The sequence below is a fragment of the Pseudochaenichthys georgianus genome, chromosome 16, assembly GCF_902827115.2.
Source record: "Pseudochaenichthys georgianus chromosome 16, fPseGeo1.2, whole genome shotgun sequence".
In the NCBI taxonomy this organism is placed as follows: Eukaryota; Metazoa; Chordata; class Actinopteri; order Perciformes; family Channichthyidae; genus Pseudochaenichthys; species Pseudochaenichthys georgianus.
In genome coordinates this window covers 41,642,864-41,669,221 of record NC_047518.2, presented here as the reverse complement: position 1 = coordinate 41,669,221, position 26,358 = coordinate 41,642,864, and the positions used below count along the sequence as shown (strand labels likewise).

The 26,358-nt window shown below is 39.8% G+C and overlaps 1 protein-coding gene across 1 annotated transcript in view; it reads right to left on the bottom strand.

Annotated features, from left to right (window-relative positions):
• dpy19l1l (dpy-19-like 1, like (H. sapiens)) overlaps positions 1-8,324 on the bottom strand; it is a 45,785-nt gene extending 37,461 nt beyond the window's left edge. The window contains exons 1-5 of the mRNA XM_034103166.2: positions 7,988-8,324; positions 7,115-7,139; positions 6,930-7,017; positions 4,391-4,528; positions 3,568-3,688 (exon numbers count right to left, since the gene is read on the bottom strand). Of these exons, the coding sequence (XP_033959057.1) occupies positions 3,568-3,688; positions 4,391-4,528; positions 6,930-7,017; positions 7,115-7,139; positions 7,988-8,189 (574 nt within the window). The 5' untranslated portion in view covers positions 8,190-8,324. The remainder of the gene's footprint in view (positions 1-3,567; positions 3,689-4,390; positions 4,529-6,929; positions 7,018-7,114; positions 7,140-7,987) is intronic.
• Between the last annotated feature and the right edge of the window lie 18,034 nt (positions 8,325-26,358).

Below are 26,358 nucleotides of genomic sequence, written 5' to 3'. Positions count from 1 at the left end.
ACACACACCACACCACACACACCACACCACACACACACACACACACACACACACACACACACACACACACACACACACACACACACACACACAGAGAGAGAGAGAGAGAAGATGTTTCCAGAGGTCCTATTGTGCCTTTTCCTTTCCTGTAGTGTGTTATACAGTATAGGTATTGGTGCAAGTTAATGGTCTGAAGACTTGAATAGAGTTTCTATCTGAAAAACCCTTTTGCTTTGATACAGATAAATGTCTGGAAGTTTCATGAACAAGACTTTTTCTAACTCTAATTTAGGTCAATGCACACACATAGCTCCTAAAACAGGTAGTGTGTCTGCGAGCTCTTTCCAGGGGGATGTGTTCAATGTGCACTGCTCTCCATTTGAGGACAACACACACACACCAGAATCTCCTGCTGCAGGCTTTCTGTGGCCACGTTTTACAATATGGGAGCTCCTATTAACTCAACATACCACGAATACTGTATGTAGAGTACATTATGAGATGTTAAATGTGTTTATCCGTGACAGCATCATATGTCATAGTCAAATACAAAGCATATAATCTGAACGGTCACAATCACTTATCCTCAGTGTGTTCATATACAAAACACAGCATCATGTTCTCCAAAGTCCAGGCACAGAATATGCAGTGTGTTTGGCCCTGAAGGCAAACACATTAGCAGTCAACAGCGGGAGTTAGCCATAACAAGGACTGTAGTAAACAGAAGATTACAAATGTTGATTTACGCATCAAAAAGGGGAAGAACTAAATGCTGTGGAGGCTTTAACCACATCCTATATTAAACACAGAATATGTATTTTCTCTAAAATGGTGGGTTAATGTAGGCACACAAAAACAAGGGTCTGGTCGTTTTTTGTAGACCTTTCTATTTGATATTGTCAAGTACTACACCTATAATGAAGAGCGTTCATGTTCAAAGCCCCAACTGACTGGACTACTTGACCTGCTGCCATGAGATCTCTTGCATCATTGGGTTTGTTTAAACATGCATCATCGTCTCACTTTCAACCGGTCTGCACTTGTTATTGAGGAAACTGATGATGAAACTGATTTGCTCGACTGTCTCAAATTGTAATGATTGTATGCGTTGCTTGAATTTTACTAAACAGCCTGTACGTGGTTTTGTGTCATGTTTTGCTTTTTGTTTATGTATGTCTGTAAGTTGTTGTTATTGTCGGGACCCCCTTGAAAACGAGATGGTGCGTCTCAAGGGGTTTACCCCAATGATTAAACATTTCTATATAAAAAAAATTCTATATATAATGTTGATGGTTTTGATCACATTTGGGACCTTGTTTGGTTTAATCCCTTCCCCTCTCTCTTACCTCTCGAACATGAATAGATAAATGTAATAAAAACAAAGGACTAGCAGGAGAGAATGTGCCTAGATTACACTGGATTGTAAATAAATCAAGACTTCTGCTTGCAAGGGGAAGTCTATAAACATCCCACATTTAAGATTTAAATTAGGGCTGAACGATTAATCGATTTTAAATGATGCGATTATCAAATCGCAAAGCCTGCAATTTCTTTTTACTTTTTTTTCTTCTTCTTTTATTTTACATTTTTTTTTTTCTTCTCGTGTGTCAGTCATCCACACCAATCAGAAGTGCTGTGCTCCACATGTACCAGCCATTGTTAACCAATCAGAAGTGGCCCATGATAGAAGGTGATAGACAGATTGATCCAATCACCTGCCAAGTATTTCTGAAAGTGCCTGCCCTTTCCAAACGGCTTCCAATGGAGCTTTAGATGCTTTGGTGAACTGTCCGAGTCAGGTTAGTGACGCTCCATCACGTGTTTCTATTACAGGGTGAATCTCAAACTGAAGCTTGACTTTAAAGCAACCCAACGGAAGTCTCATGTAAGTTTACTTCTTTCATTCGTAGCTCGGGCTGCGGGGGTGCTAGAGACGGGAGCACGTTGGTACGACCTTCCTAGCCGGAGTTATGGCCGCATGTTACAATAAACTTCCGTTGGGTCGCTTAAAAACAAATATCGCAAATCGAATCGAAATATCTGTCAGAAAAATCGCAATTAGATTATTTCCCCAAATCGTGCAGCCCTACTTTAAATGACACAAAAGTGGAACTGAACTTATTAGGACCGTATGTGACATACTTGAGATGTGTAGAACTAACCGTACACTTCCCGTTGACCAGCGAGTGCGTCGACCTAATTAGAACAGAAGGTGCTGAACATGTGACACTGAATACAAATGTAGTAAATGTTTTTGGGACAGAATGGTTTACTCTAATGCACTCACTAAATATGCAGGTTCGCAGAACAGATTGACAAGGATGTAATGACTAACAGGGTAACAGAATGTGTCTAACATTAGTGCTCCGACAGTATATGGAGCTCGTTCTAACGGCAAATATCATTCTGGTGCTCACAGTTACAGGAAATGTTCCCTCTCTTCTGACTGGTAGCTCTTATGCAAGGCAGCTTGCGTCAGGTTTGTGTAAACATGGTGGAAAGAGCCTGTGTGTTTGTCCCTGGGTGGAGTTCTCTGACAGAAACACAGATTACAGCTCTTAAGAAGGAAAGCTGGAAACAACGGGTTTACTTTCAGCAGATTTAGCCTTCGAGGAAATGTTCCTGTGAACAAATATCAGGAAACTATTTGTATGAAATAGGTTTAACTCATTATATTTCCCATAGAGCTACTGTAATGATGATAATAGTGTGCCCTTGCTGTCTGTGCTGAAATGTAGATCCTTAACGTCATATCTTCTCTTGAAGAGGATTGTGTGAGCCATGCTTTGTTTCTCTCACCTTCAAATCAATGTTTTGCAGTCGGTCAACAGAAACATATATACATGTAAGATGTTGATGTACATGGTGCAGTGACAATAATGGAGTTCTTAATCAGCGACGATAGTGAGAGTGGAGAGATGATTTTCAGACATTTTTGAATACCCTTATTCTTAGATGGGCTTTTGACCTGCTTGTGTTGCCTCTGGTTGTCTGGAAACTCACAGTGGCGACTAGACTCTAAGTCCTGGCACAAGGCCAATAAATAAGCCAGCATACAACACACACAAGACCACAATTTCTTGTTTTTACACTTCTGATTGTGTACGTGTTACACAAACAAGATTTAAGAGTTTAATTAGTGAGGTTTTAGCTACAGGAGGTCAGGTGTTATTCCCGTTGTTCCCCCTGTTGAGCAACTCTGTAGAAAAAACGGTTTAATTTTCAATGGAAAGTATAAATCATGAATGCGTAGCGTTGAACTCATTCTGTAACATTTCTTTCATCTGCCAACTCCCCCTTGAGGCTGTTTGACTGCATCCACGAGTTCAGAAAAATCATCAAAGTCTGAAATAAAATTAGTCACCCAGTCAATTCAGCGTGAGACAGTGTGTTGAGAACAGAGTCTTTTAAATGCTGCTAGAGCTTTAGGTCGTAAAAACAAAGCTATCTGACTGTGTGAGGCAGTCATCATTCAACCTGCTATCTGCAAGTGTGTGCGCGTGCGTGCGCGTGCGTGCGTGTGCGTGCGTGTGCGCGTGTGTACATGAGGGTATTTGCAGTATGTACCTTCACAGCTGTCCACGGGAGTGAGCCCCTCCCCTCTGTTGATGGACCAGCACATCTTTGTGGGAATCCCAAAGTATCCCATGACACCCGTGTACATCCGGAACCAGCTGGCCAGGACCACCTGTGGAGCAGAGGAGGATGAGAGGCTGTTTTTAAGCCTGTTTCAACAACTTGTTAGAAAAGCCTTTGTGTCCTCTCATCTCAGGAGGGAACGGACACACAGTGCTAAGATTGTTTCCCTGAGCAGAAACTATTTGAAATGAGTAAATAATGCAGCCTAAAATACAATTGAACTAATCATAGAGAATGCAGGGTATAAAAAGAGCTGTTAAGGGTGGAAAACAAGACCTAATTTCAATTCTGATGGCAGCGTGTAAAGATAGGCTACAGGATGATGTTGTCAGAAATCACCTTTAAAAAAAAAACAATTTAAAAAGGAAAGGCTGAAGCAGACACACCAATATTTGGTAAAGACAAAATATGTGAAATTATCTTAAGGAAGTATTGTTGTGCTGCAGAAAAGTCAGTATTCCAGAGACTTCATAAAAGTCCTTTTCAGATAAAAAACTAAATCGCACCATGATCATTTAAATATTGTTTTCAAATGTACGTTTTCATTTGTTTTAATTCCCCATGTTAATCATACAGCAATTGCAATATCAGTTAGAATTTCAAATAGCTATTTTTTCCAAGTTGTGCAGCCCGATGCGCCAATATCACCAGTAATAACATGTAATAAGTTTAAAGTCTGATAAATAAACATTTCTGAACACTATGATGAGTAATCCCATCAAACACTACAGCATGCCAGAATGAGCATTACCTCTGGATACAGATTGAATCTCTGCAGCGTGTTAATAACCAGAGGGTGCTCTGTCAGCCGATCATTCATCACCATGTGGAGGCCATCCAGGAAAGAGGGAGCTTCTATAATGGTCTTATAGTAGGAATAATACAGACCCTGGAACCAAATGAAGATACATACACATGATTAGACACAAACAGAGCGACTGAGAAAGACATTTGAAACAGAAAAGTCAAGGCAGAGTGATGGAGAAGAGGAACAAAGAAAGAAAAAGAGATGTTTGAAGAGTGAGAGTGATACAGAGAGGAGACAGCAGACAAACGCTAAAAATAACTTCACAACATGTCTTTCTCAGTCAGACGGAAGGAACCGGAGCGAGCTCTACAGGCGCGGCAGATGGAAACGGTTCACAGCCCGTTTAGTAGCACACAGCAGGGGTGAGTGGAGAGAAAGGTTCTGTTTGCATATGATAAGCTCTTCACCTTCACGGTCATCGCTCAGAAAGGGGTACGAACGCCGCATGTTGAATATCAGCCACTTTTGCCGTTATAGTGATGAACATATGCTGCCTTAAACCACACTTACTAACTTAACCCTTGAGTGGCACGATTTTGCAAATGAATTAACATTTTGCATATTGTTAGAATGTCAGTTTGGATGGTGAAGTTCAATGTTGTTTATAGAACTGTGGGAGCAAATGCTGCTTTTCTCTGAATGTGCAGATGGTTTGGAGTCAGTTTGGTCACGTTACACTTCTGTCTTGAATATATTTTGTGTTGCCACCTCACTTTAACTGAAACCTGTTAAACTAACACATTCAAGGCTGCTTTCACCTTTCTGATTGCTGCGCCAACTCTGGCAGATTTGCAGGGCATAGTCCATCTTTGCTCAACAAAATGGGGTTGTCAAATAGAAACACAGTGCATGGAAACGCCAATACCCTTTAGTCTACTGCTGTGTTATCACCTTGTTTTGGACAACAACAAAATGCCAGAATACAAACTGCAGCATTGCTCAATCGGATTTTTTATTTATAACCCACATAAGAAAGACATCCCATCTTATTTACAACAGAGCAATTTGGTTGAAGAAGGCTTAAAGGCAGTACCGTTATTTTGGATGATGCTGAAAATCTAATTTATTTTACCATTACTTTCTGCCTAGTTCTTTATCTATTAAATCACCTAATCCTTTGGGAAATGACGTTGTTAAAGATAGTGAAAGACACCTGTAAGAGCTGTCCCTGAAATACTTATTTTGTCCTACAGTCCAAAAATAAAATTCATCTGTAATCACATTGTGAGAAAAGGTAAATAAGTGATTTAGAATTGTAGCAAATTCATTTTATTTCAGTTGTCTAATAGATTATTGGGTTCAGCTCTAATGTTGAAAACACTGTTGTCTATTGTTCCTTTTAGTAAATAAATGCACCTCATGTCATGGCTCATCATAGGCATCATATCATATGTTAATGATAAGAATGATATGCCATGATCAGCTGGAACTCTTTACCGGTTCACATCATTCAGGAAAATTCTCAAGTACATTTCAAAAGGTTGCTAAAAAAATTTTTAGTATTACAAAGTAAATTTGAACTGTGCCTGTGGCTATGTATGCATATATTATTATGTACACTTATTTGTATTTACTTTTGTTTGGCCTTAGGATGGCGATAGTTTTGGATGCCCATTTTAGTTTCACTTCATTTCACTGTAAATAGCATGAAATTATGAGCTGTTTTTGTTTTAATTTTGTTGCATGTATGTTTATGTATGTTTTGGGTGTGTGAGGACCCCAGGAAGAATAGCCAATGCTCATGCAAGTGCTAATGGGGATCCTAATAAAGACATAAAGACATATAAAGATGCAAAGGAGGTAGACACCTGGACATCTAACGGACTCATTATATCACAGTTGCTGCCAAATAGAAAGCAGAATATTATCTTATCGTTCCAAAAGTATATTGATAAAGTAGGTCTACCTGTTTTTTCTGTTATAAGAGTGATACAAGTTCTATGCAAGTGTCAAATTAGCAGCAAATCTCAGCGTATAAAGTGAAATGATTAGTTGATTTATTGATTGGTGGTCTAGCCACAAAGACATTGGTCTGCAACTATTGTTACGATGAATGAATAACACAAGTCATTTGTCAAGGACGAATGCTAAACACTTCCTGGTTCCAGCTTTTCAAATATCAGAATGTACTGCTTTTCTTTGTTTCAAATTATTGCAAAATGAATCGCTTCGGGTTAAGGACTGTTGGTCGGACAAACAAGACATTTAAAGATGTCCAATGGCATTGAATTAACTTGTTGTTTAAGTTGTTTTGCAATCAATCAGCCGATAAGTCTCAAAATAGTTTTACCAAATGAGAATACAAGTAATTGTTAGTTGCAGTCCTGCTGTGACACGATTTGCATACAACCCCATACGTTGTGCACCAGCAATTACACTTGTACCTGTACTGTCTCACAACAGAACATAGTGGCAACTGCTTCCAAACAATGTTATTAGTGCATCCATAACAATAAAACCACAACAACAGTAATCAATTTACCATTTCTGTCCGGAAAGCCATTTCTTTCTCCAGGTTTGACAAGTGTGAAAAGTGTCTGTCATTCTCAAACAGCTGTGAGAGATGATGCCTGATGACAGCAGGAGAAATATGTGAGCCAAGAGCTGAATCCACAAATAAACACAGCAGCAATGTGTGAGCAATAACACGATGATAGTGAAACTTACCAGTGGAGATACCCAGTCAGAGCAGCTGTGGACAGAGAGAATCAACTTTAAATACTGCTTAACAAAAATGTGTACTTTACTTGAGTATCTCCATATTTTGCTACTTTGTACTTCTACCCCACTACAATTCAGAGGTAAATAGTATACCTTATCTCCACCAGATGTATTTGATATGTTGAATTACTTTGCAGATATTGATTAATAATGTGAAATATAATCAACACTTAAAAAAGGACTATAGTTACACTTTGAGTCACTTTCAAAAGCTACCCTGCAGTATACAAAGTGCATACAACTAGGTACACCTTTACCAGTGTTGATACTACTTTAATCCATCAATAATTATAATAAAAACATATATTATTCTGGATGGGCCAATCTGCATAATGAGTACATTCACTTTTGGCACTTTAGGTATATTTTGATGCTAATACTTTTGTGCTTTTACTTGAGTAACATTGGATTCAGGACTTTTACTTGTAACAAACAGAGTATTCCTACACTCTGGTACTTCCACTTTTACCTAATTACTATATCTAAGTACTTCTTGCATCTCTCAGGGTGAGTTTGATAATAACATGTGTGGCTGCTGCGGTGAATTCATAAAATAACCCATAAAAAACATTAGCTTTAACTTTTGCAAGAAAATCTGTTAACACGGCTGCAAGTACCAGGCAGATAGTAACACTTTTATATTAATTAATAATAGCAACAATAGGTGGCTAATGCTCCTGAGCTAGCTTCTATGTGCTAACATTAGCCAACTAATCAGCGGCGGAGATAACTTAATTTACCCGCTAATGCTACTGTTATACACATAACGTTAGCAGCCGTTAGCTGGGGGTCCACGGAGAAGCTAGCAGGCTAACTCACCGAGCAGAAGAGTGACACCCAGCTTCCCGACTGCAGAAGGAGTTAGCCCCAGCTTGTGTCTGATGAGCCCGTTAGGATGGGAGCCGTTGAAAGCTTTGCCTGCTCGTCTGCCGTTACTTTTGGCAGGAGGCGAAACAAGCGGGCTCCGGTCAGCCTGGGTCGTTGGACTCTTTCCGGTCTGTTTTCTGTTTTTAGCCACCATGGTTTCGCCAGGGAAGAGCCACGAAGGCGAGAATCCGAGGAGAATAAGAAAAAAAACCGAGGGGTGTGAGCTAAGCAGCCCCACAATGATATCTGGTCCGCGGATCTGCCCCTTCACTACCTGCTGCCTGATGCTTTCATGGTTCCTCCTTCACATCTGATGAAGCTCCGCCCCCTGCCGGCCGTGTGTCGCCACTACAAGGAGCTTCTGCTTGTAACCATGACAACAACAAGCAGCGGGTACCATACGGTACCATACTGTTAACCAGATTGTTTAAAACACACACACACACACACGCACGCACACACACACACACACACACACACACACACACACCGCCCTGAGAAAGCTTCGGTGTAATTTGTATTAATTTTTTTTATTTGGTATTATTATTATACATTTGTTATTCACCCATTGATAATATCCCAGCATTCAAAGTGAGATTCAAATGAACAAATATCGAGTTGAATTAATGTTGTAGGCCTATGTGTGTTATCCTCTGAACGGAACTAATTTCCGGTAAAAACTGGTTGAGGTGGTATGAAGATGTTCCCTGGGTGGAATACAGCGCAAGTAGGAACGCGCTTTTCTGTAAAATGTGCAGACATTTCCCCAGCCCAGGAGCTGAAGGTGCATTTACGAGGGATGGATATGTAGACTGGAAGCACCTGCGTAACTCGATGGAGAGACATAAAAAAGCGAAGACCACTGCAAGTCCATGAACAGGTTTGAATGCTACACAACCTATTGTTGAATGGGTCCAGATAAAAGACATTACATAGATAAAATACAAGGCATTACATATAATAAATGACATACACAGCATAAAAACAATTTATATCAGTGTCCTACAAATAGACAACTATATACCAATGTCTCCACAGCTGCGATTGGTTAACTTAACAAATAACTCCCGATATGATTAACACGATCAAAGGCTTTAGAAGCATCAATGAAACACATAAGAACTGAGGAGTTATTACCTCTATATGTGTTGACAATTTCCTTTAAGGCGTATATACACAAGTCAGTGCCATGTTTAGCCTTAAAGCCAAACTGGTTATCTGTTGAGTTAATAACGTCATCTAATCTGTCCAGCAGAATTCTTTCTAGGGCTTTTGACAGTATGCTGGCTAATGTTATGGGCCTATATATCTAGGCTTCCCACTTTACCGGCTTTGTCCTTAATAACTGGCACCAACAGAACAGACAACATTGAGTCTGGTAACAAGCCATGACTCATAAAGGCAGTAAAGCAGATGAAGAGGAGCTATCTTTACACTGGCATATTTAACATGTTCAGCAGAAATATGATCTACACCACTGGCTTTGTTGTCCGACAGCTTGTTTATAGCTTGGCACACCTCATGTGGCATTATCACCATTGACTCATTGTTATCAATATCATCTCCCTATAGGGTACAGTTCACTTTGGACACAGTTGAATAAGGTACTATAATGCTGTCGCCATAACTCCACAATGTTGTATGTTCCGGATGTTCCGTCAACAGTGCATGGTAGAGATATTTTGCATTTATTAATAACCCTCACTTCTTTCCAAAAATCCATAACATTGTTACTTAGCAACTTCTTGTACTCAAATACAGACCCTTATTGTCTGGGTCTGCCTGCCATAGAGAACCGCAGTGATGCGTCCTAAAACCCGGATGTAAACTTCTTCCGGTTCCTTCGTCAAAAACGCAATGCAATTTCTCCATAGGATTTTGGAAAATAGCTCGAAATAAGGTCTGTGGTTGACACACATTTAAGAGAAGGATCACGTTTTGTTCAGCCGGATAATCTCCACATGTCTCCCCTACTTTTATAATTTTCAAATCATAAATCTAGTCGCCAAAAGCGAAATGCTAACGTTATGCTATAAACGAACTACAAGCCAGTACAGCAGCAGGGTCGCACGACTTCAACGTCACGCCAACTTAAGATCGTTTCAACTGACTTGCACTGAAACTGCACTTTGAACACTTTAAATATATTAATATTTTAAACTGTATACCCCGTTTATCTAGGCCCGTTTTGTTTTATGTATAGGCTACATGTCACACTGTGGGAAACGATATTTCTGGATGTATAACACATGTAGAATTTGTTTACAATAAAGCTGACTTGGACTTCCGCGTGCTTGCATATTTTAACAAAGCTTTTCATTTTAGCCACACTGAATTTAACTAGAAGTCATGGCTGTGTCAATTACCAGTCTGATATCGTTTTACAAAGATGACAAGAAGAATGGAGATAGAGGAGAGAACCACTACAAGTCAGGACACGTGCAGCCTCGATGAAGGTGTACTTACCGGTGTTGTCAGGGCTAGCATGAGGGACAAGGATTATAGAGTGTCGGTGAGTAGTTATAGCAAGAGTACCGTTAACCTAGAGTTAATTTATTCACATTAATTACCATCAACAAATCCATTTTATGTGTCACATGAAATCTTTATTAGGCAAGGCAAGTTTATTTATATAGCACTTTTCAACACAGGGCAATTCAAAGTGCTTTACAAAAAATGAAAGACATTAAGAAATGGAATTAAAACCAGTCATTAAAAAGAAAAGCTAATAAAATAAACATTAAAAGAAAAAATACATGGATAAAAGTTACAGTGCAGTTTAAGATATGAATAGTTCAATTAAAAGCAGCGGCAAAAAGAAAAGTATTTTTGCTGGATTTAAAAGTAGTCAGAGTTGCAGCGGACCTGCAGGTTTCTGGGAGTTTGTTCCAGATATTTGGAGCATAATAACTGAACGCTGCTTCTCCATGTTTAGTTCTGACTCTGGGGACAGAAAGCTGACCAGTCCCTGAAGACCTGAGAGATCTGGATGGTTCATAATTTAGCAGGAGGTCAGTCATGTATTTTGGGCCTAAACCATTCAGTGCTTTATAAACCAGCAGCAGTATTTTGAAATCTATTCTTTGACACACAGGAAGCCAGTGTAAAGACTTCAGAACTGGAGTGATGTGATCCACTTTCTTAGTGTTATGAGGACTCGAGCAGCGGCGTTCTGAATCAGCTGCAGCTTCCTAATAGATGTTTTAGTGAGACCTGTGAAGACACCATTGCAGTAGTCCAGTCTACTGAAGATAAAAGCATGGACACGTTTTTCCAAATCCTGCTGTGACATTAGTCTTTTAATCCTAGATATATTCTTTAGGTGATAGTAGGCTGATTTAGTAACTGTTTTAATGTGACTGTTGAAACTCAGGTCAGAGTCCATGACTACACCTAGATTTCTGGCTCTGTCTGTTGTTTTGAACATTGCAGGCTGAAGCTCAGCGCTAACTTTTATACGTTCTGCCTTGGCTCCAAAAACCATTACCTCAGTTTTATCTTTGTTTAATTGGAGAAAGTTCTGACACATCCAGTCATTGATTTGTTCAATGCACTTACTCAGTGTTTGAAATGGAGCATAGTCTCCTGGTGAAATTGTTACGTAAATGTGTGTGTCATCTGCATAGCTATGGTAACTTATTTTGTTGTTCTTCATTATCTGAGCCAGTGGTAGCATGTAGACGTTAAAGAGAAGAGGCCCCAAGATTACAAATATTACACACCAGAAAACACAGAAATATCCATGAAATAAACATACAGTAGGCTATAAACAATTAAAGGGATAATTGGGAAGGCATTACAAATGTAAATATATTTTAAATAATAAAACAATCCCACCACCACAGGTATCTACAGGAGAAGAGGGAATTCTCTCCACAGAATGTGAATGCCCACGTGGAGAATGGAAATGCAGTCATGCGGCTGCATTAGCCATCTTTGCCATCCACAGTTTCAGCTGCACTGACACCCCCTGTCAGTGGAAGAAGCCAAAGGCAGCTAAACGTACGCATTCAGTGGAGGAGCTATTTCCTCCAACCAATAACTCATTCAACCCGCTGACAAGAGAGCCCACCTCCGAAGATCGTGACTGGCTGAGGGACAGACTCGGGGGCAGGTTCTCAGGAATGTCTTGGCTTCTCTCCCCCGAGCCAGAAGAGGAACACTACAGCTTGGAAACACTTACTGTTCCTGAAATTCTCAAATCTTTTGGGCATCAGGGACCTGAGGCAATTGTGGCAAGCATGGCATTGTCTGAGGAGCAACAGAGGGCAATTCAGGTGGCTACACTGGTCAGCGAACCAACCCAAACTGACATTTGTTCAGGAAAGGAAGGTTGACTGGCAGCAACTTTGGAGCTGTCCTGAGGTCAAAGCGTGTGACTGCTTCCCTTATTGCCAGGGTGCTAGGGCAACAACAGGCCCTTGATGGTGTTTTGTCTGCACAGGGGGGGACTATGAATGAATGTGAGGGTGTCAGGGCATTCACCACTGCATCCCAGATGCAGGTCCATGAGTCAGGTTTGTGGCTCTCCCAATCAGGAGTGTTGGGGGCATCTCCAGATGGTCTGGTAGGTTCTTCCGCTGTGCTGGAGGTAAAGTGTCCTACGGAGCCAGGGAAATGACAATTAGTGAAGCATTGCAAATCAAGGGCTTCTGTGTCAGTAAGGAAGGAGAAACATTCAGCCTGCGTGAGGAGCATCCTTACTGGCACCAAGTGCAAGGTCAGCTTCACCTCACTGCAAGAAAGAAGAAGACATTAAGAAATTGTGAATCGTTTTTAATTTACATTTACTCGCCTTTGCAATGTTGTTGTTGTTAGAGTGTTAGGCTTCCTGTCAGCTCGTCTGTTGGGAAGATATAAAATATTAGTTTCATGGAAGTCACACCGTCACATATAAGAGCATTAAGACATACAGTACATAGGCTAAAACAAAACATCTAAAGATATAACCTTGCACTTTGTGTCGTGAACATTTTCACTATTTTGACATTTTTATAGATCAAAATTGATTATAATAGTTATATTTCTTAATTAATTAAGATATTACTGTATTGATCCCAATTGGGGAAATGTTTGTGTTGCAGCAGCATAACAAGAAAAACAAAATATAAGTTATTATATATACAAAAGTATGTTAGGGATGGAATATTAAATTGAATATAAATGTAAAATGTACATGTGATTTTACGTCCAAGAGAAGCTATGGAGCAGAGAGTTCTCTGCCAGGCAGAGGTTATTTGTTATTAGTTCAATATGTCAAACTGATTTCCCTGAATACAATCTTTAGTTACATGGTTAAACGTTATGCTGCTTGTACTAATTAGACTTATCATATAAGCCACACAGGTTTTAATAGGATGTATTCATTATCTTTACTTATGTTGCGGTCTTTTCAGCAGTGCCATCTCTAAAACGGCGATACACTACCCATCATTTACATTTCACGTGACATGGACAAAAATGTAACTTCAGCTTACCTCATGACACGAATCCAGACTCTCCTTTGGAAAACATTGGCCGGGAAACGATAGAACGAGCACGTTTCATGCGAAGACCTGTGACTGCAACCCGGAGCAAAGCAACAAACCATTGCGTAGCTAACTAGTAGCGCTAGCTTTAGCTAACGTTAGCCAACGAAACGAACTGCCGAGTCAAATTGGAAAACACTGGTAATTAATTGTTCTATAATTTGTAAAACTACGGTGTTAAAAATGACCATTTCAAAAATAGAGATTCTAATGGTAAGATATAGATATACAGATACTAAAGATACTACAGATAGGCTACTAAAGATAGGCAGGTACTTGCTTTCAAGCAGAACACAGGGGAAAACAAACTTAGCGGAGTGTTTACGTGTGTAGGCGTAATGACGTACAACGGCCTCGACAATTTCTGTAGTCCTATTCAGCCACTCGGTAACAACCATCGTTTTTCAGACACGTAAACTCTTCAAAAATCACCAGTGGGGCCACTGCTGATGTATCTACTGTCGTAGAACAAAACGTGATTTATCTCTTAAATGTGTGTCAACCACAGACCTTATTTCAAGCTATTTTCCAAAACCCTATGGAGAAAATACATTGCTTTTTTGACGAAGGAACCGGAAGTGCTAAAAATGCTAACTTACTTCCGGGTTTTAGGACGCGTCACTGCGGTTCTCTATAGCCCATGATTTAGTGGCTTCACAGGCTTCAGCATGATACTCACATACCTATTCCAGCCAGGCCTGATGTTATGTTATGCTAAAGTGATTTTAATACGGATGGAGCCTACATTTATTTGGTTTTTTTGTGTCTTTATAGCTCTTACATTGATATTGGAGATTTCAATGAATTTATATCATCAGTCAAGTCTTCGACCATTATTCGGAGGGAAATGCGGTGGGGTGCCCAGGTATATTAAAGTATAATTCGCTAGCTATTTAGGTTTAATTTGTTGTAATCCGTCCGCGAGCACGACGGCATCTGCGATCCCTCGCTCTACCCCTCACGGCCCCTACACACGGCGGCGTGCGTTGCCGCTTCAACGCTTCTGCCCATTCACTTTGAATGGGGTGACGTCACGATTCGCCGAACTGCATTGTGGGAGCAAAGCGTAGCTTCTCTCGAGGTGCTCGCTGCAAAAGTAGAGCAATGTTCTACTTTTGCCGCCTCGACGGAGGCGTCAGCCAATCAAATCCCTCGTATGTAAATCTGACAGTACAAGCAGTAGCCAATCAAACCGGGTGTATGTTGGGAGAGCCAGACCGCAGTTATTTCCCATATGTCAACAAAAGGAGGAGAAAATGATCGTGGCGTTAGGGAACATACAGGGATACAAACCGGAGGAGCCAGGCATGGGGGGAGGTGGCAGAGACAGTGGGGGAAACTGGTAGGTTTTCGCCTGTTTGAGGAGTTTATATCCAGTGTATTTCGTTTGAATGGACAGCTAGCAAGCATAGACAGTATATTTAGCCAGCATGGATGTAGCATGAATGCTTTGCTTTGTATGTCCGGGGCGGGACATTCATGTGGTTGGTTGTTGGTCGGGCTGCTCGCGTTGACTCCCCAAGCTCAAGACACGCCCACCGCCAAGCGGCAACGCACGCCGCCGTGTGTAGGGGCCGTCACTATCGTGAAGGGTCTGCTTTATGCGCTCCGCACAGTAACCCTGCTGCGAGGCTCCCCCGTAGATTCCACCGGGTCTGTCTGCGGCGCGTTGCGGCTGCGCTGCGGTTTTAGTCCGGCCTCCTCCGGCGTCATACCCTACCGGGCGCGTTTCAGAAGCATTTCAGAAGCGGAGCGTCTAGTTTTTGTTGATTTGGGCATATTTCCTGGACAGGCTACTTAGTACAGACAAAGTTCATAATAATTGTATCCCAGTTATAAACGACATGAATCAAAGATGTGTTGCTGTATTTTAGTGGTAAAACATGTGAGAATCAGGAACATTATTTTGAGAACTTGATGATGACGATAAACAGAAAAAATAAAGAAAGGTTTCAAAATTATTGTCTCTGCTGTAATAAAAAAAACAGGAAGAATCCTGATTTCAGACATGCAGACACCATCACACAGATGTACAGACTTAGAGTTCTGGTCTGACTGGCTGTCTGAAGGTCAGCTCTGGTTCTGGATCTTTCTCCACACTGGGGACAGGAGGAGTCTCCTGATGGGCCTCGGCGCATCCCAACTGCACGCCATGGGACCCTGACCAAGCGTCGCTCCTGGACGTTTAGGGAGTGAGAGTGTGTTGCTGATGGAGGTCGCTGCTCCCAGTATGAGGTGATGCACTGTCTGCAGAACCAGTGTCCACAGCTGGTAGAGACTGGATCCTTCAGGGCGTCCTGACCCAGAGCACAGCTGCTCCTCCACAGGAAGAGTACTCTTCCTCTTCCCTCTGTTGAGATGAACACAGATATTACAGATATTATTAGTTCTTGTTAATCAATCAATCAATCAATGTTTATTTATATAGCCCAATATCACAAATGTTACATTTGTCTCAGTGGTCTTCACAGTGTGTACAGAATATCAGTATGACAATACGACACCCTCTGTCCTTAGACCCTCACATCGTACAAGGAAAAACTTCCAAAGAAAACCCAGTTTAAAGGGAAAAATGGGAGAAACCTCAGGGAGAGCAACAGAGGAGGGATCCCTCTCCCAGGACGGACAGACGTGCAATAGATGCCGTGTGTAAATTGAAAAGATAATACATTTGCAACATAGGTAGTCCAAATGTTTGGAAATGCATGTGTGTATAATAGGAAGATGAATCCACGAGGATATCCATCCAGGACCTATGATCCAGGACCACAGCCACGACTCAAGATCCAGCGCTCGCGATCCAGGACACAGGACCGCAGGATCATCCATGACTCCGGATCCCAGCGTATATAGACACCAAAAAGAAAGACATTTGGGGAAGCTGGGTTAATCGGAACATGAGTGTACACGGGTATAGACAGAGAGAAGGAAGAAGTAAGATGTCCCCCGACAAACTAAGCCTATATCAGCAAAACTAGGGGCTGAATCTAATCAGCCCTAACTATAAGCTTTATCAAAAAGGAAGGTCTTAAGCGCACTCTTAAAAACGGATAGGGTGTCTGCCGCCCGAACACAAACTGGAAGCTGATTCCACAAATGTGGAGCTTGATAAGAAAAGGCTCTGGCTCCCATTGTACTTTTAAAGATTCTAGGAACAACCAACAACCCTGCATTCTTGGAACGCAATGCCCTAGTAGGACAGTAGGGTATAATGAGTTCTTTAAGGTAAGATGGCGCCTGCCCATTAAGGGCTTTGTAGACGAGAAGAAGAATTTTAAATTCTATCCTGTGTTCTATAGGGAGCCAGTGTAAGGCAGCCAGAACAGGAGTAATGTGGTCCCTTTTCCTAACTCTGGTTAGTACACGAGCCGCAGCATTTTGAATCAGCTGAAGCGACTTGATTGACTTCTTAGTACTCCCTGATAATAGAGAGTTACAATAATCCAGCCTAAAAGTAACAAATGCATGGACTAGTTTCTCTGCATCGTTTTGAGGCAAGATATGCCTGATTTTTGCAATGTTACGTAGATGGAAGTAGGCGGTCCTTGAAATTGATTTTATGTGGGCGTTAAAGGATAAATCCTGATCAAATATAACACCAAGATTCCTTACAGTCTCACTGGAGGCCAAATTAATGCCATCCATAGTTAGTATGTCTTTAGATAATTTGTTTCGTAGATTCTTCGGGCCAAGTACAATAACTTCAGTTTTGGTCGTGTTTAACATCAAAAAGTTTAAGGTCATCCACGTTTTTAAGTCCTTAAGGCAGTCTTGAATTTTATTTAGATGATTAATTTCATCAGGCTTGATTGATAAATATAGTTGAGTATCATCCGCATAACAATGAAAGTTTACAGAATGATTCCTTATAATATTGCCTAACGGAAGCATATATAATGTGAACAAAATAGGTCCGAGCACTGAGCCCTGTGGCACTCCATGGCTAACTTTGGTTTGCGTGGAAGATTCATCGTTAACACGTACAAACTGAGAGCGTTCAGATAGATAGGACCTAAACCAGCCTAAAGCAGTTCCCTGTATGCCAACTAAGTGCTCTAGTCTTTGCAATAGGATATCATGGTCGATAGTATCAAATGCAGCACTGAGATCGAGCAAAACAAGAATAGAGACAAGTCCCTTGTCTGAGGCTATTAGAATATCATTTGTGACTTTAACCAGAGCTGTCTCTGTGCTATGATGTGTTCTAAAGCCAGACTGAAAATCTTCAAATAAATCATTGTTTTTTAAGTAATCACACAACTGTTTTGCGACCGCTTTCTCAAGAATTTTTGAGAGGAACGGAAGATTAGAAATAGATCTATAGTTGGCTAAAACCTCTGGATCGAGGTTGTGCTTTTTAAGAAGCGGTTTTATCACTGCTACTTTGAATGATTGTGGAACATAGCCTGATAATAAAGACATATTCATAATATTTAATAAAGAAGTGCTAATTAATGGAAAAACTTCCTTCAACAGCTTAGTTGGAATTGGGTCTAACATGCACGTGGATGGTTTAGAAGAGAGAATCATTGAATGTAATTGTTCAAGGTTAATGGCTGAAAAGCATTCTAGTTTACTATCTAGTGTAATATTAGAACTTACGATTCCGGGAGCTGTTGATAACACTATACTGGTCGAAGGCAAGAGGTCATTAATTTTGTTTCTAAGAGTAACAATTTTATCGTTAAAAAAGCACATAAAATCATTACTACTGAGTGCTATGGGAATAGAAGGCTCAATCGAGCTGTGGCTCTCTGTCAGCCTGGCTACAGTGCTGAAAATAAATCTTGCATTATTCTTATTCTCATCTATTAATGGAGAGTAGTAGGCTGCTCTCGCTTTACGCAGTGCTTTCTTATATTCATTGAGAGTAATATGCCAAATTAAACGAGATTCTTCAAGTTTAGTGGAACGCCATATCCTTTCAAGTTGTCTAGACTTTTGCTTTATTTTGCGGGTTTCGGCATTATGCCATGGAGCTAATCTATGTTGTTTTATTTTCTTCTTTTTCAAAGGAGCAACAGAGTCTAATTTTATTCGCAGCGCATCTATAGCACTATCAACAACATGATCAATTTGGGGTGGTGTACATTTTGTATAAGTTTCCTCCCCTACATGCAGACATGCTATCGAGTTAAGTATTGGTTGAATCTCTTCCTTAAATGTGGCTATAGCACTAACAGATAGGTTTCTGCTGCAAGAGCTTTTGACTAATGCTTTGTAGTCTAGTAACAGTACTTCAAAAGTTACTAAGAAATGGTCGGATAAAGCAGGATTATGCGGTTCGACTAATAGTTGCTCAATTTCAATACCATAAGTCAGAACAAGGTCGAGAGTGTGATTATAACAGTGGGTTGGTTTATTTACACTCTGACAGAAACCAACAGAATCTAATATAGAGTTAAATGCAACAGTAAGGCTATTTTTATCATCGTCAACATGAATATTAAAGTCACCTACGATAATTACTTTGTCTGTTTTAAGAACCAAAGTTGATAAAAACTCAGAGAATTCTGATAAGAATTCTGAATAAGGACCTGGTGCACGATACACTGTAACAAATAAGATTGGCTGCAAAGTTTTCCAGGTCGGATGCGTAAGACTAAAAACGAGGCTTTCAAAAGAGGTATAATTACATTTTGGTTTAGTATTGATAAGTAAACTTGAGTCAAAGATTGCTGCAACTCCACCTCCTCGGCCCGTGCCTGGTTAAAATGTTTTCGACTGGCTCTAAACTTTATATTTTACAGTCGTGTTTGTGGGTTGCTGTCGTTTCAATTAATTTGTGAGAATAACACATTTTACATGCTTGTGGTTTATTAACTTAACTTAACACAAAGTTCATCATGTACTGTGTGAGAATGATTTCACTATATAGTTACTATTATTTACTGTGGCTGAAAAATGCCAAGGAACACAGAATAATCTTTACTTTCCTCTACTGTGTTTCTCTAGGGTGCCTTTCTCCTTTTCCCTATTGTACTTCACTGCTTTTCTTTACTGTACTTTTTGCATTTCTATACTGTACTCGCTTAATTCTTGTGCCAGGCGCAAACCATTAAGCAAAACTTTGCGTCTGGTCTAAACACAGGTTGTTGAACACAACCTGCTCACCAAGTTTTTACTATTATTACCAAACATCTGAAATTATATTTAGAAAAAGATGCTTAGGCCAGGGTGAGGATTAAACTTAGGCAGAAACCCTTGTTCTGAAAAAGAAAAGATGAAAGCACAATAACACATTTCGTTAGATTATATATTGTTTTAAAAACTAAATATCCTTGGGTAATGTTAACTGTCCTCCATTTGCCTTTTACACTGTACTTTATATGTTGGCCTACTGTACTTTACTGTGTGTATGCAATGTACTTAACTGCAGTAATTAAATGCACTTCACTGCATTTTCTATTCTGCTATACTCTACTGTGTTTCCGCACTGTACTGTGCTCATGTAATTATAATAAAAGCAGTTTGGATGATCAGATAACATAAACGATGAACCTTCTTCAGGTCCGTTTACAATAGAAACAGACTTATAATTTGTTTCTGAGGGTCCAGGTTCATTACTGAAGAATATAGGTATTCCTTTAGACCGGTCACTCTTCAGAGACAGACAGCTGGAGAATGAATATGTGTCCTCCTCCTCTTTTGAATCACTCATCTTGTTCTCCAGTCCGAGAGATAAACCAGAACCACTGAGGACACACACATAAATAAACAAAATATAATACAATTATGTCAATCAAAACCATCATAATGATACACTTTGGTTGCAATACAACAAATCAGTCAGAATTCAGTCATGCCGCTCTCCATGTTGACCGCTGGCGGGTCACAACAATACCAGTAAAATACGTGATAAACAAAAAAGGGCATAGAATAGACATCTACAAAACAGATTCATAATTCATTATATATAACTTAATATAACAACTATAGCCAATAATGGGTTAAGGGGTTTAAGTTTATTTTAGTTAATCAAGCCTCAAGCTAGGGGACAATATTTAAATGGTTGTGCTTTCTGGACTACAACACGTTTGCTATTGTTTTGCCTGTATTAAATAAATACATAAAACATAAAAGTTGTTTTTTTATTAAATTCATTGTGATGGAGACTTTGTTATTATCACTCCTGTAGCTCATGACCGTTTCACCAACATTTTAAAACCAGCAGATGTCACTAAAGGATAAAAAAATATTTAAAATCTGAAATAACAATTCAACATTTTTGGAACAGTGGCTCTGGTTGTCTGATGCCAAAGAGACATTTACACATATTTTAAAGGCTCACTTTTGCTTTATATTTGTCTTTTTTCATATTCTGATTTGTTTCAACAAATTCACATTTATTGAGAGCAGCAGTCATACTTTACAACCATGGCCCCTGGCAGACCCCCACACACAACAACAAAGACTATAACACCCCTGTTGTGCAAAAATACTTATGTGCAATATATATATATATATACTGTAAATAGCTGTTCAATATAGTACACTTCCACCTTTAATACTTTCACCTGTCTGCTATATTTCAAAACTGTTACACTGTATGTGTATTTTGTAAACTGTAAATTGTGTTATTTTTGAATCCTTAATATTTTTATGCATGCTTCTTAATGAATATTAAGCTATATTTGGCTCTTTACTTGCTGTAACAAATGTCAATTTACCCTCTGTGGGACGAATAACGGCATTCAGATTATTCTGATTATCATCATATGTGGATGGAAGAGATTCTGCAGGTCCCAGGACAATAAAAGGAAGAAGGGCAATTGTATTTCCATGAAACAAAAAACATCAGATTTTGGAAAGAAGAATCTCTTTCAGGTTGAATAGTGAGTGCAAAAGTTTCTAACTGACGACAGAGTCAGCAACATCAGGAAAGATGTGTTGATCTCATATGTTTAGCTTGGAGAAGCACAGGGAGGGAGCTGCAGGGGGGAAGCTGGTGGTAGCTTCCCTCAAACTCCTCAAACAAACATCTGCATGCTGCTTCCCGCTCAGGGTGATGTAGCGATGTGGGATGAGACGTTTTTGGGAGACAGTGTGTTTGTTTTTCTCTGCCAACTCGGTTCTGGGAAAGAAAAGAAACTGTGGAAATCCTCACATAAAAAAAGGAGAAGGAAGACGAACATGGAGCAGAAGCTGAGGTCATGGATCACGGGACATTTGTTTTATAATTTGACAGGATTTTGTGTCTTTGGCTTTTGCTTTTAATCTACCAATAGAGCTCTAATTCCATTAGAACTTGAATTTTTTTCAACAAATTCTATAATTCTGGCCATGCTGCTATTCAAAAGGAGAGTTGGTTGAAACAGACGTAGCTTTAGCAAAACAAGTTATGACGTATCTAATGGAACTTTTAAGTGTTTATCTACACTTTTTATTAATTATGTACTTTCATGTCTTCAACATTTTAAGAAATTGCTTTTTCATGTTTTTTTAAATGAACATTCGTCCCTATTTTGTTTGCATTTTTTGAACAAAATGTGTTTTTATGTTTTGTACTGCATGCATGTATTGAGAGTTTACCTGCAAGAAAATATCCCTTTGTCCATAAAATGAACTTGACTTGCCTTCTTTTGCAAGTGTAATGAAAATAAAAATGAAAGTATCTTGGCTCGACTCAATTCAAATCCTGTCAATGTTGGCCAAACTTTCTCAGTGTCTTCGATCTCTATCACAATCAAAATTAAACTTATTTCTCTCAAAATGTAATTCTATGTTTGCCCGCGCCCTTCTGACAGGATGCTTACACCACACTACAGCCGTTGTTGTTGGAGCGCCATGCGTTTGTCCATCCAAAGCCACGCCTGAAAACCGCCAGAACATGTGGACATTGCATGGGATAAAACCCCTTTCCCTGCATGCCACATCTCACATCATCACCCCCAATTTCAAACTCATGGTGGTATTTTCTCAAACTCCCGGCTGATCCATGGCTGGCGGGCCCCGGACGAAATACAATAACCGAGGCTGAGTTGTCATCAGGGCTGTCAGAGGAAGACTGTGAAGGACAAGCTTTTGAAAACTGTAAGCTCAGCCTGTGATTACTATGTGGACATTTATTTTTACACCAAACACAACATGGCTCTGGCGGGGTGAGGGTGTGGGTGTCCGGGTTATTTTGTCCCGAGCCAGTGTTGAAGTTTGGGGTTGATGACACTTCATATCCAAGGTGCTTCATCGGGTGTGTTGCTTAAGGGACCTCTTGCTAATTAAAAACAGCCATGTCTGAATAAGACCAATACAAATAAATACATATATTTAAAGGGGCCCTGTTATGCTTTTTGAGGTTTTCCCTCGATTAGACTCCTTTGTTTACTTCTGTAACATAATAACATCACTATGTAACACTCGCACTTCTATTGGCTAGCACTCCAACACACAGTACATGATAGACTAAGAGGCGGCACATCTCTAAGCGGGTGACCAATAACAGCAGAGACGGCCAGCTAACCAATCAGAGCAGACTGGGCTCTGGGTTCAGGCAGACGGTGAAAAGAGGTGCTGCAGCACAGTACAGACACTAAATACTAATATGAACCTTGCAATTAGAATAATAGGGCCACTTTAACATCATTGATTTAAAAATAAAATAATGTATCTTTAGGTTTGTCTGTGGCAATGTCTGTAAAAAAAGATTGCTGCAATCTCTGGCCTGTACGATCCAAAATCGCCTGTAGTTTTTACTGTAGGTGCCACCATTGACAACAGAACAAAAGATAATTTCCCTTCAACCAAAGAAGCAATTATCCTAAAACAAATCCTCTGAAGAAGTGAAGACAAAATGTCCTCAGTCTTAATGTCCAAAACCCAATTTAATCCTCACAGAAATAGCAGAAGTTTAAGATTAAACACACTTGCCAAGACAAGTAAACGTACACCAGTGAATCTTAACATAGGGAGGTAACTGCTGGTAAACACACAAAAAAAACATCTTGAAATAATATCAGCAGTATTAATATGGACACTCGTTCACACACAGAAAGGAAAACACTGCTCCACTATTACAAGGAGGAGGTTAGTTCAACAAATAGTGATTCATACTTTCCCAATGTTGTAAAAACTAACCATTGTATTACGTGATTAAATAGAAACACACACGGCCGTCTTCCCACTGTCCCATGGTTACTTTGGCATCAATGGATCCCCTCTCTGTCCGAGCCAGGATCCTCTTGCAGACATCTGGGCGATGTTTTTATAGTCGAGGTGACCTCGCTGCAGCTTATAAACACTGCAAACTGTTTCACACCTCCGCCCGCTCACTGACAGGACAAACACACACAAAGAGACAAGACTGAATGTGTGGTTTTGAATATAAATAAATATATTATACAAGATATATAATATTTTTGTCTTTGTTCTCTCACTTTAAACTCTCAAAATGAATCACGTGATAAGATTACATGACAAACCATAGAAAAATATATTAGAATTCTAGATTGAACTGCACACAACACCATTTCATTTATAAAATGATTGGTAACAAAATATCTAAACCCAGTTTGTAATATTGCAAATGCAAAAGGTTTATATCAGTAGGCCATGGGCTCACTCACCATTATATAACCTCATGAATGGTTTGTTGAGTTAAGGCTGGTTTCAGTTTAAAGATATGCTGAAGGTTGGGTATATATATACAGTGCCCCTCATTCAGGAAACTTTCTGCAGGGTTTGTGCACCAGTGCGGGCTGCTGGTTCCTTTCTTTAAAAATCTTTTAACCATTGCCCCTTACACTGTGAAGATGTAATGAACACAGGAACAAGCAATGGAGTAAGTATCAGCACTGAAGTATTGTGTTATTTGCACTTTGTCAGCAAATGATTCGGTCCTCCATCAAACATCATCTGTTTTTCATGTGGGTTTATCCTGAACTTTAAAATCTGCTTTACTACACGTTGAATTACCTTTAACACATTCTTAGTATTGATTCTCCCACTGCCCCTGGACCATTTAAACATGGGGTATGTAATTTATTTCAGAAACACTTTTTGTTATATTCCATAGAATGCTCTTAACATCCTGATAGCAATGAATATATTAAATGCTTTGCCGATAAATTCATAAAAAAAAATCATCTGTGATAGCTATGGACGGAGCCCACGCACAATAAGGGGCACACTGGACTTAATTATCTCAAAGGGTCTGAATATCTCTAAGGTTGTGGTGACTGATGTTGCACTCTCTGACCATTCCTGTGTTTTCTTTGAGAGCTCTATTTCTGTTCTCAAAAATGTTCAAAAAGAGGTAACCACAAAGCGATATTTAACTGAAAATACTAGGGAAATGTTTACTCAGAATTTTTCTTCCACACTTGCCCCTGCTAACACCTCAGTAAATGAGCTAGTAGATCATTTTAATTCAAAAATTAAAAATGTTATAGATGCCATTGCTCCAACTAAGGTAAAGGAAGTGTCTGGCAAGAAAATATCTCCATGGAGAAAGGCCATGACCGTTAAAACAGAAAAAAGAGAATGTCGAAAAGCTGAACGCAGGTGGCGAAAAACAAATCTCCAGGTTCACTTTGAAATCTATAAAGAGAGACTTGGCCTTTATAATTTGGAATTGAAAAACGCACGACAGTCGTTCTTCTCTGACATCATTACCAAAAACAAAAACAACGCACGTGCCTTGTTTGCTACCGTCGACAGACTAACTAACCCCCCAGTGTCAGTAGCCTCTGAATTTCTATCCACCAGGGTGTGCAATGATTTTGCCTCCTTTTTCACTGACAAAATTCAGAAAATCAGACAAGCAGTCAGTGCCTCTGCATCAGGAACAGCAAATGTGTTGTCTCTGTGTCCACCTAATAACAATTCAAGCACCATGACACAATTCCATCAGATTAATGATAAAAACCTAGAGGACATTATACAACTTCTGAAATCCTCCTCCTGCTGCCTTGATATTATTCCAACAGGGTTTTTCAAAGATGTTTTTCCTTGCATGGCCTCAGATCTACTTCATATAGTAAACAAATCTCTTCACTCAGGTATTTTCCACAGGCCCTGAAAACTGCAGTTATTAAACCGCTCTTAAAAAAGAATAATCTAGATGCTTCAGTAATGAACAATTACAGGCCCATATCAAACCTGCCATTTCTAGGTAAGATCATTGAAAAAGTTGTTTTTCAACAGTTGAGTAATTTCTTGCATTTAAATAACTGTTTCGATGTGTTCCAGTCAGGCTTTCGTCCAAACCACAGCACTGAGACTGCTCTTGTAAAGGTCTTCAATGACATCCACTTAAACATAGACAGTGGCAGAACTTCAGTGTTAGTATTATTAGATCTCAGTGCTGCGTTTGACACTGTTGACCACAGCATATTACTAGACCGACTGGAAAACTGGGTGGGAGTTTCGGAAACAGTTTTAAATTGGTTTGAATCCTACCTAAAGGACAGAAACAACTTTGTTTCTATAGGTACATACACATCTGAGTTGACAAATATGACATGTGGGGTTCCTCAAGGCTCCATCTTGGGGCCTCTTCTCTTTAACATCTACATGCTACCACTGGCTCAGATAATGAAAAACAACAAATAAGTTACCATAGCTATGCAGATGACACACAAATGTACGTAACAATTTCACCAGGAGACTATGCTCCAATTCAAACACTGAGTAAGTGCATTGAACAAATCAATGACTGGATGTGTCAGAACTTTCTCCAATTAAACAAAGATAAAACTGAGGTAATGGTTTTTGGAGCCAAGGCAGAACGTATAAAAGTGAGCGCTGAGCTTCAGTCTGCAATGTTCAAACCAACAGATAAAGCCAGAAATCTAGGTG